The 17,937-nt window shown below is 44.0% G+C and overlaps 1 protein-coding gene across 2 annotated transcripts in view; it reads left to right on the plus strand.

The window, feature by feature from the left end:
* Positions 1 to 1,414: 1,414 nt before the first annotated feature.
* The window catches only part of SLC22A16 (solute carrier family 22 member 16), a 33,835-nt gene continuing 17,312 nt past the window's right edge, over positions 1,415 to 17,937 (plus strand). Inside the window, exons 1-3 of one of the 2 annotated variants that reach the window (XM_007117958.2) lie at positions 1,415 to 1,539; positions 11,372 to 11,851; positions 14,519 to 14,636. In XM_007117958.2, coding sequence (XP_007118020.1) covers positions 1,472 to 1,539; positions 11,372 to 11,851; positions 14,519 to 14,636 — 666 coding nt within the window. In that variant the 5' untranslated portion in view covers positions 1,415 to 1,471. The remainder of the gene's footprint in view (positions 1,540 to 11,371; positions 11,852 to 14,518; positions 14,637 to 17,937) is intronic. The other variant, XM_028494546.2, reaches the window with a different exon arrangement.

Raw genomic sequence — 17,937 nt, forward strand, 5'->3', positions numbered from 1 at the left:
CCACTCTTGCTTTCTTGGGATAACCCTTACTTGGTCATGATGTATTGTCCTTTTTATATAAAGATGCATTCAATTTGCTAAACTTTTGTTAAGAATTTTTTATGTCTATCTTCATGGGGTATACTGGTCTGTGGTTTTCTTATGTCCTTGCCTGGTTCTGGTATCAGGATAATACTGGCCCATAGAATGAGCTGGGAGGTATTCCCTACTCTTCAGTTTTCTTGAAGTGCTATGTACAGAATCAGTATTATTTCTTCCTTAAATGTTTGGGCCTGGGGTTTTCTTTGCAGGAAGGTTTTTAACTACACATTCAATTTCTTTAATAGATATAGGGCTATTCTGGTTATCTGTTTTTTTCTTGAGTGGGTGTTGGTAGTTTGTGTCTTTCAGGGAATTTGTCCATTTTATCTATGTTGTGCCATTTCTATTTGGTGTAATTAGAATAGGAGATAAAAGTTCAACTTTCCCCGTATCTCCGCCCTCCCCCCACCACGTGTACCTCCCCAGCATTTCCAACCTTAAGACTTTCTAGTTAGTAAGAATCTACCTAATTAACAAAAATCCATTCCAAATTGTTTATTACTTAATGGATTAATCATTCCAGGAGCATTTGCATTTCAAAAGAAAATAGAATTATTCATAGCAAAAATAAATAAATCATTAATGGTGTTATTTCAGGCTTTGTGACAAGTAGGTAAGGGAAGTACTTTGGGAGATGCGCTTTCCTCTTTTTCAAATCCTCTTCAAGTACAAGTTTGCTATTTTCACTATTCTGCTTAAGTTTCTACCCAGGGAGTTCCCTTTGTCCTTTGGTTAACATAAGATATTTCACACAGCTCTGCAAGATCCTGTCACTTTTCAGGGTCATCAGAATCCATTCTCTATGCCCTGCTCTTGTACATCCCTGTCCTGGCCCTCAAAAGGGTGGACTTCTCTGAGAAAGCGATATTTGTGCCCAAGAGTGGAGTCCAGAAATGTGCATATAAAACCAAGTGCTGGGGTAGACTCAAGCACAAGTTTGAGAGCCACGGTTGTAAGGCGCGCGGCTCCAGACCGAACCCCGGCCTCCGCATTCCCGCCTTGGGCTGTCGGGCGACAACCTTTACCCAGGCACCGGCGCTTCCTTCGAGCGGCGACCCAAACGGACGTGGTGAGTGTCCAGGGTCTGATGGGGCGGCGGGGAGGGGCGCACCGTGCTACTGCGGGCTCCGGGAGCACAGCGCACTGCGAAAGAGGCGGCGGCGGCGGCGGCGGGGACTCGCTCGATGGGAAGAGAGAGGAACAAAGCCTGGCCCCGCGCGCGGCTCGAGCACTTTGACGCGCGGGGGACGCAGAAGCCGGGGCGGGCCGAGGCGCGGCGGGCGGGGGCCGGGTTGGGTTGGGCTGGGCTGGGCTGGGCGCTGTGCCCGCAGCCCCCGGCTCTAGGCGAGCCTCGTGCGTCCGGCTTAGGAGCGCGGGGCACGGCGGCAGCATGGGGTGCGGCAGCGTGGGGTCCGGCAACTTGGAGCTGATTTTTGACAGCGTGGGGCACTTTGGCAGGTAGGGAGTTGGAGTGGGGGTGAGGAGGGAGGACGGTGCCGGGGGGGTGGAGCGGGAGCCGAGTGGGGGGAAGGCGCCGGTGGGGTCTGTTTCTTCACGTTGCGACGGGGTTCTCGCGCTGAGCTCGCGATCCGAAAACATTTCCATCCCTCCTTTCCCAGAGAAGTCGGAGGCCTGCGTCCTGACTCCTGGCCCTGGCTGGGCTCATCCTCTCGAACTCTGGCGGCGGCACCTCCCCAGAGCAAGCAGGGCGCGCTGGGGCTCGCTTCGGGAGTGGTGGGTGCAGGGCTCGTCCGGCGCGCCTACCGCTTGGCAGGTGGAACCTGGGGCGCGCCGTCTGCGAGTGCCGGCGTCCGGAGCCCCGGCTGGAAAGCCAGCTCACAGGAGTAGAGGAATGCCTGTTCTTGGCGGCTCATTTCTCTAATCGGCCAAACGGGCTCCTCTTTCACTTCCCCAGACGACTGCTGCCGCGCCCCGCCCCGCCCCGCGGTAGAGTCTCCCTCAGTGCCTGGCAGGTATTGAATTGCTCCAGAAACAACCGTTAGCGGGTGTTGTTTTGTTTTGTTTTTTTTTCCGTTTATAGAAACCTAATATGTGCCAGCTACATAGTGCTTTGTTTGATGCCCACGGAATCTTGCAAAGGGGGTGAATCCTTATCTTAATGATTGGGAAACTGAGGGACCCACAGGTCCCTCAGTCTGTGGGTCAAGGACCCAAAGCTACGGCAAGGTGGGACCTAGGTTTAACCTTTGTACGATTGTCACCCTCTTTTCATTTGTCAAATTAATTTAAAAAATTTAAAGTGTATTCATTCATTCATTCATGGAGAAAACACTTCTCTGTCTGACCTGGAACGTTTTGGGAGGAGAGGTCGCTGGGTGAGGGGCCGTACAGCGTGCGGATCAGACGTTGGGAGCTCAGTCTGAATCCTGGCCTTCCACTCACCGCGAACGTGACCATGGGAATACTGTGCCTCAGTTTCCTATCTGCCAAGTGAGAATTATAATCATTCCTGCCTTTAGCTCCATCCCAGGCTTGTGGTGAAGAGATGATGATGTGCTGTTCTCCAGGGTGGAAAGTTGCACAAATGTTGGTTATGATTCTCAGTGTCCGCAAAAAAGAAGTGGTGGAGCAGGCAGAGGAGGGGCAGGAGGTCCCAGCTCTCCCCTGCTTCCTCCTGATACCTGCATTATTGAATGCTGAGTTGTGCCTGGCTCTGTCATAAGTTCTTTGTACATGTTACCTTCTTTAACCTTCACTACAGTCCCATGATATCGGTGGCATCACTCATTTTACACATGAGAAAACCAGGCCTCGCACCTAAATCACAAATCTGTTGGTAGCAGAGCAGAAGTGGACGTCCACTGGCCTTCACAGTCCATGCTGTCAACCGTGGTGCTCTCCTGAGCACAACCCTGGGACTCAGCCAGGTCCTTCATGTATTCCCAGGATCACGTTAGCAGTGAGTGGCAGGCCAGGATTCAGACTGAGCTCCAAACCTCTGATCTGCACACTGTATGACCCCTCGCCCAATATTATCTCATCTTATCCTCCTTGAAGCAGAATAGCATGGAGATTACAAAATCAGCTCTGGGGATGGATGTCTGAGTTCCGATCCTGACTTACCAATTATGAACTGTATGGTCTTGGACATTTGACTTACCACTTCCTCATCTGTAAAATGGGGGTAATAATAGTACTACAAATGTTTATTTTAAGGACTCCACCCTTCAGCCTCTCATTTCATCCTCACAGTAACCCTATGAGGTAGTAGTTACTAATACCATTCTTTCCCCATGTATTTTAGGGATTAACTAAGATACTTAGGTGCTATAACAAAAAGATCCCTCAGTTGGAGTTTGTTCCTCTCTGGTAACTGTGCAGGGAAGGTTGTGCTCCATGGGGTTGTCCAGGGACCCAAGTGGGTGAGGCAGCTCCACCATCCACAGCACCGGGGGCAGCTGCTCCATGTCTTCACCCACATGGTCAAACGTGGCTCACCATGGTGGGAGAAGGGGAGAATGGATTTTGAGAGACATCTCTTAGCCAGCCACAATAATGTATGCAAAAGTCTTATTATTCAGTAAGTTCTCAATAAATCATGGCTATTATTATTACCTTAGTCCCCATCCTGGTGGGAAGGGTAGATTGTGAAAGCTCCTTGTAGGAAGGAAAAGGGTAACAAGTCAATGCTTACAGCAAAAGGTGAAAATAGTGTGAGCATATCACAGTACCCATATTTTCTCTGGCATTTGCTCTAATTGGTCTCTTTATTGTTTATAAGTAGAGAGTTTATTGTGTATTATTATTATTATTAGTCTTAAGGAAACCTAGTGAAAGTGTTAAGCAAAAAACCCTAATTATTTCTCATTTCTCAATAGTCATTTCTAAGGTGAGGAAGCACTATCCTAATCACCTTTAAGAGAGGAAAGCGGGACACCTAAGAAGAATTAGGTTTCCAGGACTTGTCCTGAAGCCATATTGAAGTGACAGAAACTTCATGGCTTAAGTCCCATGCTAGAGGGAGTTGAGGAAACCAAGATTCAGGCATCTGTGTTGGGGGATCTAAGAACCTGGATCTTTGAGTTATCTTGGGATAAAGCGAGAGATGGTTTAAAATTTCAGAGTTGGAATGTTGAGCCTTGTGGCTGACTTAATCTATGGATATAGGTACTGGTGTTTTTTCCCCCCAATATATGAACCTTTTAGGTTTTTTTTTTAATTTTGGCTGCGTTGGGTCTTCGTTGCTGCACACGGGCTTTCTCTAGTTGTGGTGAGCGGGGGCTACTCTTTGTCGGGGTGCGTGGGCTTTTCATTGCAGTGGCTTCTCTTGTTGCAGAGCGTGGGCTCTAGGTGCATGGGCTTCAGTAGTTGTGGTGCAGGCTCAGTAGTTGTGGCATGAGGGCTCAGTAGTTGTGGCTCCTGGGCTCTAGAGCACAGGCTCAGTAGTTGTGGTATGTGGGCTCAGTAGCTGGGGCTCGCGGGCTCTAGAGCACAGACGCAGTAGTTGTGGTGCATGGGCTTAGTCGCTCTGCGGCATATGGGATCTTCCCGCACCAGGGATCGAAATCTTGTCTCCTGCATTGGCAGGTGGATTCTTAACCACTGCACCACCAGGGAAGTCCCTTAGGTTCTTTTTTGACTTCACCTTATGAACATCATAATAACTAGCACTTTTATGCAGCTACAGTATGCCATAGTGCTTTCCATGTATTAAACTCTTTACATTCCCACAACAACCCATTTTTCACGTGAGGAAACTGAGGCTCAGAAAGGGTAACGATCTTGCCCAAAGACCCAGATGGTAAGTAACCAGAGACAACATTCAAACCGTGGCAGTCTGGCTCTGGATCCATGCTCTTAACCACAATGGGATGACACTAGTTATGCTTCATTATACAGAATGATATAAATCTAGGACCAAAAGTAATCTTCTTCACCTGTCACGCAGATAGCATGAGTCTGTTTCCTGGGGGTTCTGATCATCTTTGCTTTTCCTTGCCTCTGGGTTTCCTGTCTATTGTGTCTGTATGACTCTTTTTCCATTAGTGTTTCTCTCCAGCTGTGGGCACAGTGATATGTTGTGTCTCTGTTGTTCTTTTTTTTTTTTTTAATTAAAAAAAATTTATTTTGCCCACACCACACGGCATTGTAGGATCTTAGTTCCCTGACAAGGAATGGAACCTGAGCCACCTGTAGTGGAAGCGTGGAGTCTCTAAGTCTGTTTTTCTGAAGGGGCCTTCGGCTGGGGGGGACACCTGATGGACAACAATCTTTATAAGGGACAAAGTGATATGTTAGAATGCTAGACACCTAAGGAAGTAGGGTTTTGTTTTTTTCAGGAAGTTATCCTTGTAACAGGGAAAGGGAAATTCAAATTGAAAGAGCGGTCAAGACCTTCTCAGCACACAGAAAGTATAATTATATGAACTAGCATGGTTTGTTTGGGGACTGCCAGGTGGTTTATTATTTATGGAGTATAAAGTATGAGGGTGAGAGAAGGCCAGTGAGGGGTACACTTACAGTCATCCACAAGAATATTTTTGATGTCGTGCTAAGCAGTTTGGGTATTAGGATCACTATGAAGAATGGAAGGTTCATTGGAGGGGCAGGAGTTGGGGCAAAGAGATCAGAGAAGACCCAGGTAAGAGCCCTGGTGGGAGATAATGAGGGTCTGGACCAGAGCAGGGGCAGTGTGAGCAGGTAGGATAGGATAGTTTTAACCGGTGGAATTGATGGGACCTCCAGGCCCTAAGGCATGAAGGAGAAGTGGGAAGGACCATGAGAGTCCCCCATGCGCTGCCCCTACCCCATATTTCTGGTTTGTGTGGACGGTGGTGCCCTAAACTCAGAAGCAGTTACACTCCAGGTGGGGCAGGCTTGGGACTTAGGTACTGAGATCCATTGGAGACTCTTAACGCAAATTCATTGTGGGAATTCCAGGTCGAGACATCCAACAGGCGTTTGGGTAAATATGTATTGTTCAGGTAAGACACCTTCTTGTTTTTGTTTTTGTTTTTAATTTTCTTTACTAGTTTTATTTCAGAAGAAGCCAATAAGTGGTATTACATTGGTACATTAATGATAGAGGCTTGATGGACCCAATTTGACACTATTATCATTGTAATCATTGTTTTTGAATAGCTATAAAACAGAAATGCTCGTAATGTATATGTCTATAACTTCCTATATATATCTTTTTTTTTGAATGTTGGACCATAGTTTATTCCTGCAAGTCACATTGAAAAGAAAAAACAGCTAACATGGAGGTGGTGGGTGTATGCTGCTGTTAGAATCTTGCACCACTAAAGTTCTCCATGGCACAAATTATACCCCTTTTGTTGTCATAATAGATATACATAAATTTTTAAAATTTAGAAGTGCCAGTCTTTTTTTTTTAAACATCGTTATTGGAGTATAATTGCTTTACACTGTTGTGTTAGTTTCTGCTGTGTAACAAAGTGTATCAGCTATACGTATACTTATATCCCCATATTCCCTCCCTCTTGCATCTCCCTCCCACCCCTCTAGAAGACATCTTCTTGTCAGTATGGATTGGGTGGCCAACCAGGGCTGCAGTCTAGACGATAGGCACCATGTGGACAGATTGGGTGTGCCTTGGCAGCCATTCCAATCACACCTCAGCAGGGGCATTGCTGAATACTTTTTCCTCTCCCTGGGTCTTGCAAATATAAGACTTCTAAATTGATGCATTATGTATATACAGAAAAGTGTGTACCCTAATCTACAACTTGATGAATCATCATAAAATGAACACATACGTGTTACCACCCCAGATCACCCCTTCTCATGCCCCCTTTCTCTCCCCCAAACTCACTACTATCCTCACATCTAACACCATAGGTTAGTTTTGCCTGATTCTAAACTTTGTATAATTGGAGTAAAAAATCACGTACTCTCTGTCTGGCTTCTTTTGCTCAACACTGTGTTTGTGAGATTCACCCATATCGTATGTCACAGTAGTTTGTTGATTTTCATTGCTGTGTAGTATGTCATGGCATGAATATTCCACATTTTATTCATTTACTGTCAACAGATATTTGGATTGTCTCCAGGTTGGGTTTATTATGAATAGTCTTTCTTGTATATGACTTTTGGGAGCTCATGTACACATTTCATTGGGTATTTTCCTAGGAAAGGAATTGCTCTGTTACCTGAGTGTGCATGTGGTCAGCTGCCAAACAGTTTTGCAAAGTGGTTGTAATAAATTACACCCTCGCAAGTTGTTTATGAGACTTCCAGTGACTCCACAGCAATTGTTAAGTATTTTGAATGTAAAACGTTGTGTCAGCATACGGTTAAACCAGGGAATTCGATTTTTCGGAGCGGGAAGCTTGCTTGCTTGCTTATTTATTTATTTATTTACTTATTTATGGCTGTGTTGGGTCTTTGTTGCTGCGTGCGGGCTTTCTCTAGCTGCGGCGAGCGGGGGCTACTCTCCTTGTGGTGCGTGGGCTTCTCGTTGCGGTGGCTTCTCTTGTCGCGGAGCACGGGCTCTAGGGCGTGCGGGCTTCAGTAGTTGTGACATGTGGGCTCAGTAGTTGTGGCTTGCGGGCTCTAGAGCACAGACTCAGTAGTTGTGGCGCATGGGCTTAGTTGCTCTGCGGCATGTGGGATCTTCCCAGACCAGGGCTCGAACCTGTGTCCCCTGCCTTGGCAGGCAGATTCTTAACCACTGTGCCACAAGGGAAGCCCCTCTCCTGGGAAGCTTTTTAAGCTTGTATAGAGTCCTGGATCCCACCTCAGGCCTCCTGAGGGTGGGGCAGAGAAGACAAATCCTAGCTTCAGAGGCCTGCCAGGGTAGGTGCTCTGCTGCAGGGACTGTGTGTGAATGGAGAATGAGAATAGAACACTTGTGTGACTCTGTAGAGAACTCTAGCGACAACTGTGGGGTTCAGGTTGGCTGGGGAAGGACCTGAGGCCAGGAAGGTGGTGACAAACTAGAGAAGCTGGTGGGATTCAAAGACTGGAGCCCTGGATGGTGCAGGAGGTGGGGTGAGTGGGAGGGACAGGGGAAGCTGGGAGGATGGGAGGCCGTGGTCAGAGAGCAAAATGTGAGCTTTTCAGCAGTGGAGCTGCTCCAGGTGATGAGACTACTTAGGAACCAAACCCAAACGCCTTCAGGGGCAGGCAGGTAAACAAAATCTGTGTGCTGTTTGTGGGGGCTGTGTTGTAGTTTGCAGTGTTGGAATTTGTGGGGTGGGGAGGAGTCAAAGACTTACAACAATGATGTATGTTACATTCTCAGTCATATTCATATAGGATTGTTATTATACGATGCCTCTTAGGTCCCAAACAGGATTTGGTTGCAAGAGGATCTGGTGCCCAAGTCTTCATTGCCTCGGTGTCTGGCAGTTAGACACTGGCCCACCACAGAGTCCACTCTGTAATGATCTGGACAGGGTGATTCTCCCTCTGTTCTAGACACCAGGAGATTGCCTTTAGTGAAAGACTCCATGCTGCCCTTTTCCTCTGGCATCTCCCAGGAAGCATTTATAACTTTTACCTTAATTTATATAACTAATCTCCTGCTGGAAGACATTTAAATTTCCAGTGTTTTCCTGTTACAGACTAAACTTGTACATTAACTTTGGGAGAGTTGATCTTTATGATGTTGAGTACTTGTTACTCCAGGGAAGTAAAGAATAAAAATTACTCTCAAGGGCAGATGGTAATACCCATTAGTCTAACATCTTTTAGTGTAGTAGAGATGCTTAGGTGCTTGATTTTAAAAAAGGAATTAGTAAATCTGAACTCTTTTCTTAAGTAAGATTAGCTTTCCACTTTATTTACATGAGTAATTTGCTAAGCAAAGATTGACCAGTAAATTTCAGGTCACTGTTGGTTTCAGTCTGTAAATTTGGAGACCCTACATTTACTTTTAAAATTTTGAATAAACCTTTAATTTTTGGATAATTTTAGAGTTACAAATTAGGTGCAAAGAGAATAAGGAGTGTCCCTGTGTGACCCTCACCAAGTTTCCCCCATTGTTAACACTTTATATTACCATGGGATAATTGTCAAAACTGAGAAACAGACATTAGTACATTACCATTAGCTAAACTCTAGACTTTATATAGATTTCATCAGTTTTTCCAGGAATGCCCTCTTCTTGTTCTAGGATCCAATCCCAGGTACCACACTGCATTCAGTTGTCATGTTATCCCACTCTTCTCTGGTCTATGGCAATTTCTCAGTCTTTCCTTGTTTTTTATGACCTTGACCCTCTTTAGGCATATTGACCAGGCAACCTGTAGAATGTCCCCCAATCTGGGATTATCTGTTGTTTTTCTTATGATTAAACTGGGGTTATGGTTTTTGGAAAGAAGGCCACAGAGGGGAAGTACCTGTTCATCACATCATATGAGGGGGAATGTGATATCCATACAACATCACTGAGGATGTTAACCTTCAACATTCGGTTAAGATAGTGTTTGCCAGATTTCCCCACTGTGAAGTTTCCTTTTATCCTACTATGTTCTTTGGAAATGAGTCACTAAGTCTAGCCAAGGGGGAAAGAGTGGGAATTAAGGTCCATTTTCTGTAGAGAGGGAATATCTACAGGTATTAGTTGGAATTCTACTGTAAGAAAGATTTGTTTCTTCTTTCTTTTTTCTTTATTTGTTCAGTCATTTTCTTATATAAGTATGGTGTATTTGTCAGGGTTCTCCAGAGAAACAGAATCAGTAAGAGATAGATAGATATAGATAAAGGTAGGAGGAGATTTATTATAGGAATTGGTTTATGTGGTCCTGGAGGTGAGAAGTCCCACAGTGTGATGTCTGCAAGCTTGAGACCCAGTGCTATAATTCAGTCCAAGTCCAAAGGCCTGAGAACAAGAGGCTGATGGTGTAAGTCCTGGTCTCAGTCCAAAAGCCCAAGAACCAGGAGTGCCAGTGTCTTTGGAGAGCAGAAGATGGATGTCTCAGCTCAAGCAGAGGGATCAAATTCGCCCTTCCTCCACCTTTTGTTCTACTCAGGCTCTCAACAGATTGTGTGATGCCCAACCCCATCGGTGAGGGCGATCTTCTTTACTCAGTCACATGCTAATTTCCTCCAGAGTCACCCTCACAGACACACCAGAAATAGTGTTTTATCAGCTGTCTGGGGATCCCTTAGCCCAGTCAAGTTGACATGTAAAATTAAACATCATAGTATGGGACATCATATCGTATCATATATCCCAAAGTATTAAAAGGATTGTCAGTGCAGGCTATTTTTCAACAGGTTAAAAAAAAAAAAATGACACGAGTGCTCACTAGATCTGATTTGCCTTCTAAATGACATAGTTGTGAATACATTTTATTCAAAAGCTATCAGCATGTGTACTGGTGGAGTTCAAATAATTTTAAATGTTGTGAAACTAATTTTATTAATGGAGCTAGTGGGTGAATGGCACTTTCACATTACTGTGCTACCTCAGGTTTTAGCTTGACATTTGGTGCCATTACTTTTTTTTTTTTTTTTTTTGTTGGGGGGGCGGTACGCGGGCCTCTCACTGTTGCGGCCTCTCCCATTGCGGAGCACAGGCTCTGGACGCGCAGGCTCAGCGGCCATGGCTCACGGGCCCAGCCGCTCCGCGGCATGTGGGATCTTCCCGGACCGGGGCACGAACCCGTGTCCTCTGCATCGGCAGGCGGACTCTCAACCACTGCGCCACCAGGGAAGCCCTAGCTTGACATTTGGAAAGAGCTTGCTTTGGCTTAAGATAGACTGAATTTATCTCCCAGCTCTTAATTCTGTGCTCTGAGCAAGTCACTGGCCTTCCCTGAGCCTCAGTTTCCCTCTCTGTAAAATGGAAATAAAAACTACGTCATGGAATTCTTAAAAAATGTTTTATTTTATACTTTGGATTATACTGTGCTATTTATTTTGTTGCTCATATTGTTTCAGCTTTGCCCTTTGGGAGCTCTTTCATACTGGTTCCTCTGTCCCCTTGACATGCCACCACGTTTTTTGTATTTTGAGTACTTCCTTACTTTCTGATACTGTAAGATGCTCCAGGCTTATTTTGTATTCTCCCTGTCCTGGTCTTAGAATCAGACATTTTTCCTTGTTCCTTTTATTGGAGAATGATATTTAGAGCCCAAGATCTGGGCACTGATGTGCTTGTTGCTATTGGGATATCATTGCTTTTAGGCCCTGTTGACAGATATATATACACCTATGTATACACACATATCTATAATTATTTCTGTGTTTATCCCTTTATCCAAGCTAAGGCATAATGGAGACCTTTCATATTTGCATATGTCATTTTTTAGCCCATAGGCCAGATATAATAACTTGATTTTTTTTTTCCTCTTTGCAGATACCAGATATTCCTCTATTTTATATGTGCCTTCCAGAACATCTCTTGTGGTATCCATTACTTGGCTTCTGTGTTCTTGTCAGTGTCCCCACAGCATACTTGCAGGCCCCCAGGCAATGTGAGTCAGGTTCTTTTCCAAGATATCTCTAGCTGGAGGTTGGAGGACATCTGGACCCAGTTTTCCATAGGCCGTGAAGATCACATCATAGTGCAGCTACAGGACGGTGAGATTTGGGAGCTCACAAGCTGTCACAGGTTCCGGAGGGATGACAAGTCGAGTTTGAACTATGATTATAACGGCCATAAGAGTAGTTTCCCTTGCTTGGATGGCTACATCTATGACAAGAGCAAGTGGCGCAGCACCGTGGTGACTGAGTGGGATCTGGTGTGTAACCGAGAATGGTTTGGAAGGCTGATCCAGCCTACGTTTATGCTCGGAGTCCTGCTGGGAGCGGTGATCTTCGGCTACCTTTCTGACAGGTAAAATGAAATGTTTAGTATTGTTGCATCTGTGTAGGGTTCATTTTCCTATCTGATTTTCTTAGGGGACAGGGAATTATGTTCAAAACTGTAGTCATTTTCATACCTACTATCTAAATTCCTTGCTGATCTGTTATTTAGAGACACAAAATAACACAGTGTTTAGGGGTTGGGTTCTGAAGACAGTCTGCCTGTGTTCTGCCATTTATTAGCTGTGGGACCTGGGTGAATTGCCTAACATGTGTTTCAGAATCTCATGTGTAAGCTGGCAATGAGAATAATAGCGTTCACCTCAGAGGGTTATTGCAAAATTAATACAGAAAAAGTACCTTGGACACATAACCACTCAGTAGGTACATATAACCACTCAGTAGTGAATTTTTTTTCTTTAAATAGACTTGCTTTTTAGGAGGAGAGTCTGGTCCTAAGCAACAATATCTATGAAATTGTGTGATATAGCAGCCATATTTTTAAGAAATACACATTAAAATGAATACGTAGCTCTTAAAATAAAACAAAGTTCATCTCTATATGGACATGGACCACACTTTTCATATCTGTCCTAAAGTCCAGAGATGAACTTATTTATTTGGTCCCCATAGTTGTGAGTTTTACAGGTATGTGCTGGGTACTGGGAAACTAAAAACAACTGCTTAGGTCAGAAATCCCTGCCTTCAGGGTGTGCTAGTCAAATGGGGCCAACAAACACGTCCAAATAAAAATTATAGGGCTTTGTTTTGTCCAGGGCCATACTAGAAGTAAAAGCAATGGAGGCAAAGACTGTGGAAGCCTAAAGGGAGGAGTACCCAGGTCTTTCCCCCCAACACACACATCCCCTCCAGAAGGTGGCATTTGAATAATGAAATTGGAGCAGAAGTGGAGTCTAGTTATTATTTGGTGATTGAAGTTATGTTTCAGTGTTTAAGAAGCTTCTGCTTCATAACTGTCTTCCTGGGAAGTGTGGAAGTTAGGGTGTCAGTGGGGAGAGGAACAAAATAGGAGATGAAGAGGTAGATAATCCCTTCTGGTAAGTCTGTCAGTGGAGGAACTGCAAGATGCAAGGAGGCTACCAGATTGATGTGGGAGCAGAGAAGGCTGAGGCCATGAAAGTGACAGTTTCCAGTTTGCTTGCATACCCTCTGCTGCGCTGGGCAAGCCTGTTGGTTAGAATCTCAGGACTGTATTTTTTTTGCCTTACAATTATCTGTCGAAGACATCTCACAGGGAGAAAATATCTGCAAATCATATATCTAATGATAGTCTAGTATCTAGAATATATAAAGAACTCATAACTCAACAATAAGAAGACAAATAACCCAATTTAAAAATGGACAGATGATCTAGATAGATATTTTGCCAAAGAATATATACACATGGCCAAAAAACATGTATAAAAATGCTCAACGTCATTAATCATTAGGGAAACGTAAATCAATGACACAGTGGGATAACCCCTGCTCACTAGAATGGCTATAATAAAAAAGACAGGCAACCGCAAGTGTTGTCAAGGATGTGGAGAAATTGGTGGGATTGTAAAACTGGGGCAGCCATCCTAGAAAACAGTTTGGCAGTTCCTCAGAAAATTAAACATAAAGTAGCTTATGACCCAGCAATTCCACCCCTAGGTATATATCCAAGAGAATTGAAACATAACTTTACACAAAATCTTGTTCGCAGATATTAATGGCAGCATTATTCATAATAGCCCAAAAAGTGGAAACAATCCAGGTGTCCATCAACTGATGAATGGATAAACAAAAGGTGGTATTAGCCATGCAATGGAATGTTATTTAGTCATAAAAAGGAATGAAGGACTATAACATGGATGAAGATTGAAAACATAATGCATAGTGAGATAAGCCAGGTCATATATTGTGCAACTCCATTTATATAGAGAGTCCAGAATAGGCAACTCTATAAAAACAGAAAGCAGATTAGTGGCTGTCAGGGGCTAGAGGGAACAGAGCATGGGGAATGATGACTCCTGGGTGTGGTTTCTTTTTGGAGTGATGAAAATGCCTTGGAACTAGATAGTAATAAGAGTAGCACAACTCTGTGAATACACTAAAAGTTACTGCATTGTGTACTTTCAAAGGCTGAATTTTATGGCATGTGAATTACATCTCATTTTTTTTTGAAGTCTGCAGGCATATCATTGTTATTTGTTTGCTTTTTAGGCAAAGAAATGCACTTCCCAGTTATGAAAATATAGGGCAAGTAAGCAGCTTATTCTAGTAGCAGAATGTAGCAAGACTTCTGTTTTTAGAGGGGCTTAGTAAGAGTTGTCTCCCCTTGGTGGGCTGAGCCAGCCCAACAGGGAAAATGATCCAGCAGGTCACAGAGCAGGTCCTGACAGGGAAAGGACAAATCTTCCCTCTCCTTGCTCCCAATCTCAGGTTAGGTGGTCCTTTGGGGACCACCCAGAGTGATCGAGTGTGTACATTAGCAGCTCAGGTGGAGGCCAGTCCACTGAAAATCTGGCCTCTTGAAGAAATCATGTGTTAACTCATGATTTGCTCAAAATAAATGAATGAGTAACAACAATCAAATATTGATACATAAGCTATTAAAATATAGGTAGCACTTATCTTTCATGAATTAGAGTGGATGTTTTAAACTATTGCAGCCACACCTTGCTCCTTCCTCTGTGTAATTCTTATTTTTCAGGGCAGGAAGACGACTTGTCTTGTGGGCCACAAGCACCGGTGTATTTTTGTTTGGCATAGCAGCGGCATTCACGTTTGATTATTACAGCTTCATAGTCGCACGCTTCCTTCTTGCTATCGTGAGTTGGGTTGTTGTTGGTTTGGTTTGGTTTGTTTTGTTTTGTTTTGTTTTGCCTCTTTAATTCCACTGCAGGACTTTTATATTAAACCTTAACTCTCTTAGTCTTGTTCATTTAGAATCTAGTGAGAGAGATCAAGGACTAATCTTTGTTCACTCCACTGCAGAAGTCTTTCTGTAGAATATTAGTGTCCTATGCTTAGAATGGAACTCATTAAAATGAAAAATTGTTGCTTAGTAGGCAGAATCTTTACATTTGACTCGATGCTTGACAGGTGATCCACGTTCCACGATTACTAACAGCAAGGATTTGTGGAACATCACTTCCACTTGGCATTGTACTGGGGATTCTAGCCGATACTATAAAGCAAAAGAGAGAGAGGAGACAGGGAGAACAAGAGGGAGAGAGGAAGGCATAAGGGGAAAGAAAGAAAAAAAGTCATTATTTGTAGCCATTACAAATAATCGCTACAAATTATTTTACTTCTGAGCAATTGTATGGGTCTAGTCAGGCTTTGTATGCATGAGCCAAACAGAAGGTTCAGGTGTACTGTTAAGAAAGTCATTTGTATAATGTGCAGGAAGAATGAAAACAAGAAGGCATCGTACATTTCTGTTACGGGGAACAGGGGAGTAGAGTGGAAAGGGCATGAGTTTGAATCCCAGCTTTGTCATGTATTGGCTTCTCAACTGTATGACCTTGGGCAAATACCTTATCCTCTTCAAACCTTAATTTCGGATCTATAAACTGTAGAAAATAATACCTGCTTCACTGGGCTGTTACCAGGATTCAGTGAGATTCATGTAAGCATCCACAGTTCAGTACCTGGCACGGAGTAGGCACTCCGTACAAGGGTGTTATTACTGGAAGTGGACCAGAGAGTGAGGAAGCTGTTTCCACACTTGGTGAGGCTTCCAGAAAGCTTCCAAACTACAACAGCAGCAGTGATTCTGTTTGGAGGTCACTGGTCAAGGATAACCGAGTGAAGTTTTATCTTCAGGGAGAGCTTGTGATCTTGCTGAACACAGAGCAGGGCATGCATCCCCTCTCACCAGAATGGATGATCCAAGGGTCTGGAGAGAAGCCAAGGACTTCAATCTCAGAAGAAGAGGTCACTGTACCCCCTCAGAGGGCAAGGTGGTGTATTCTCTTTTGGAGTCCTCATCGATGGCTGGGAAGGGTTCCTAGAAAGCCACACAGATGGCCAAGGATAGGAGGATGCATTAAAAAAAATTTAGGAGAATTGAAGGTGTTGCATCTTCAAAAAATGTATATATATATCTAGGAATGTAGAGAGTTTTTAATACAAAAGATAACAACCAGCAGTTCTGTCTCCACTGAGGACAGAATAAGAGGAAATGGCTCTGTAGCTACAGAGTGAGATTTGATAAGAGACCTTCTGGTGAGAATGATGGTACAACAGAGGCACAGACAGGTCTTGAGAGGGTGTGGAGCCCTCTTTTGGAAGATTTAAGAGGATAATTCTAAAAATATCTGTTTCGGTCTTGCAAAATACCATGAGTTGATTTCCAGAGCCAAGAAAATGAGACAGCCACCCATAGAATACATCTGTAAAATGTGGCCTTAATTTTCTGTGGCTCCTTCCTTTGGTTTTTATGGGAAAGGTTATTTGTAATACAATTTTGAGTAGGGAAGATGCAGGCAGATTCATTCACTCAGCACATTTATGGATCTGCCTCCAGAGTGTAATGCTAAGTAAACCTGACAAGGCTGTTTCAATAACCCTACATCACAGAGGAAGTCAAGACACTGACGGGCCATTTAAAAAATCCATACAATGTTGACGATGGAGGACTAACAGTGGAGGGGGTCCCGCAGCGGGGGATGGGATGGGGAGTCTGGAGACTCAGGGGCTTCTTAGTCTGAGGGGTGGGTGAGAGAAGAACCTTCCAGGCAGAGGCAGCAGCAAATGAGAAGGCCCTGAGATGTGAAGAAACTGAAGGTCCCGATGCCTGGAGAATAGAGAGGAGGTGAAATACATGATAAGGCTGAAGGAGAGAGAGAGAGAGGACTAGGCAGGGCCTTGTAGGACGACAAAGAGTTTGCCAGGTTTCCTAAAGGCAATGGGAATCCCCTGAAGGAGTTCAGTGAATTCAGGGGCGAAGTGGTCATTTTGGCTGCTATGTTGGGGGTGGGGTCGGGGTAGATGTGAAGAATAGAGTGTTATCAGTGGAGGTGACAGGTATGAATGGTGTCAAGGAGGCTTCTGGAATTATTTAGGCAGTTGTGCAATGGATTGTTTGAACCCAGTGACAGAAGTAACCAGTAGGAAGTGTGAGTGAACACAAAAAGAACTGGCACTGAAAAAAGCATTTTGGGGACTGATGTTATAACTTACTTTAATGGGGAAATTTGTAGTATTTGAAGGTTTAAATTTACCAAACAACTGGATTCTTCAGTATGGGAGTCCTCATTATCAGGGTTCATTATCTGAGTCTTGCAATTACAAGGTCTCGTGGGGAAATAAAAGCTGTTGCCACAAAATATGAAACTGACCATTAATACAATAGTCCCCATCAAGCACCTCTCTGCTTACTGCTAGTAGGCTAGCCTCCTTGCGACTCTGATGCAAAGTGAAATTGCAGATCTTACAAAAGATTCTAGGTTACAGAAAGTCTTTGAAAGCAGTGGGGGAAAACTGCCTGAATCCTACACAGATCCCTTGACCAATTGGGATCTGGCAGAGATAAACCAGTTAACTTTTTTTTAAAATTAATTTTTATTAGAGTATAGTTGATTTACAATGTTGTGTTAGTTTCTGCCGTACAGCAAAGTGAATCAATTATACTTATACATATATCTACTCTTTTTTAGATTCTTTTCCCATATAGAAACCAGTTAACTTTTTTTTTTTTTGGGAGCCCACCAGTTAACTTTTGAAGAAATTAACATCCACAAGGATAATGACAAGATGAGCCTTCAAAAGAGTATGATTCAAATATCAAAGGATTAAGAGAGGACTCTGGAGAAATCAGTGGCACTCTAGAATAATTTTGCAAAAATTAATTTTACGATTTGTTTTATAAAAGTCAAATATGAAATAATTTTGTAGGAAAAATTCTAATCCTTTCACCACCACCCCCCTCCACACACACACACACACAAATCCATCATTTGGGGTTTCCCTGGTGGCGCAGTGGTTGAGAGTCCGCCTGCCGATGCAGGGGACACGGGTTCGTGCCCCGGTCCGGGAAGATTCCACATGCCGCGGAGCGGCTGGGCCCGTGAGCCATGGCCGCTGAGCCTGCGCGTCCGGAGCCTGTGCTCCGCAACAGGAAAG

This window comes from Physeter macrocephalus, chromosome 10 (assembly GCF_002837175.3).
Source record: "Physeter macrocephalus isolate SW-GA chromosome 10, ASM283717v5, whole genome shotgun sequence".
NCBI lineage: Eukaryota > Metazoa > Chordata > Mammalia > Artiodactyla > Physeteridae > Physeter > Physeter macrocephalus.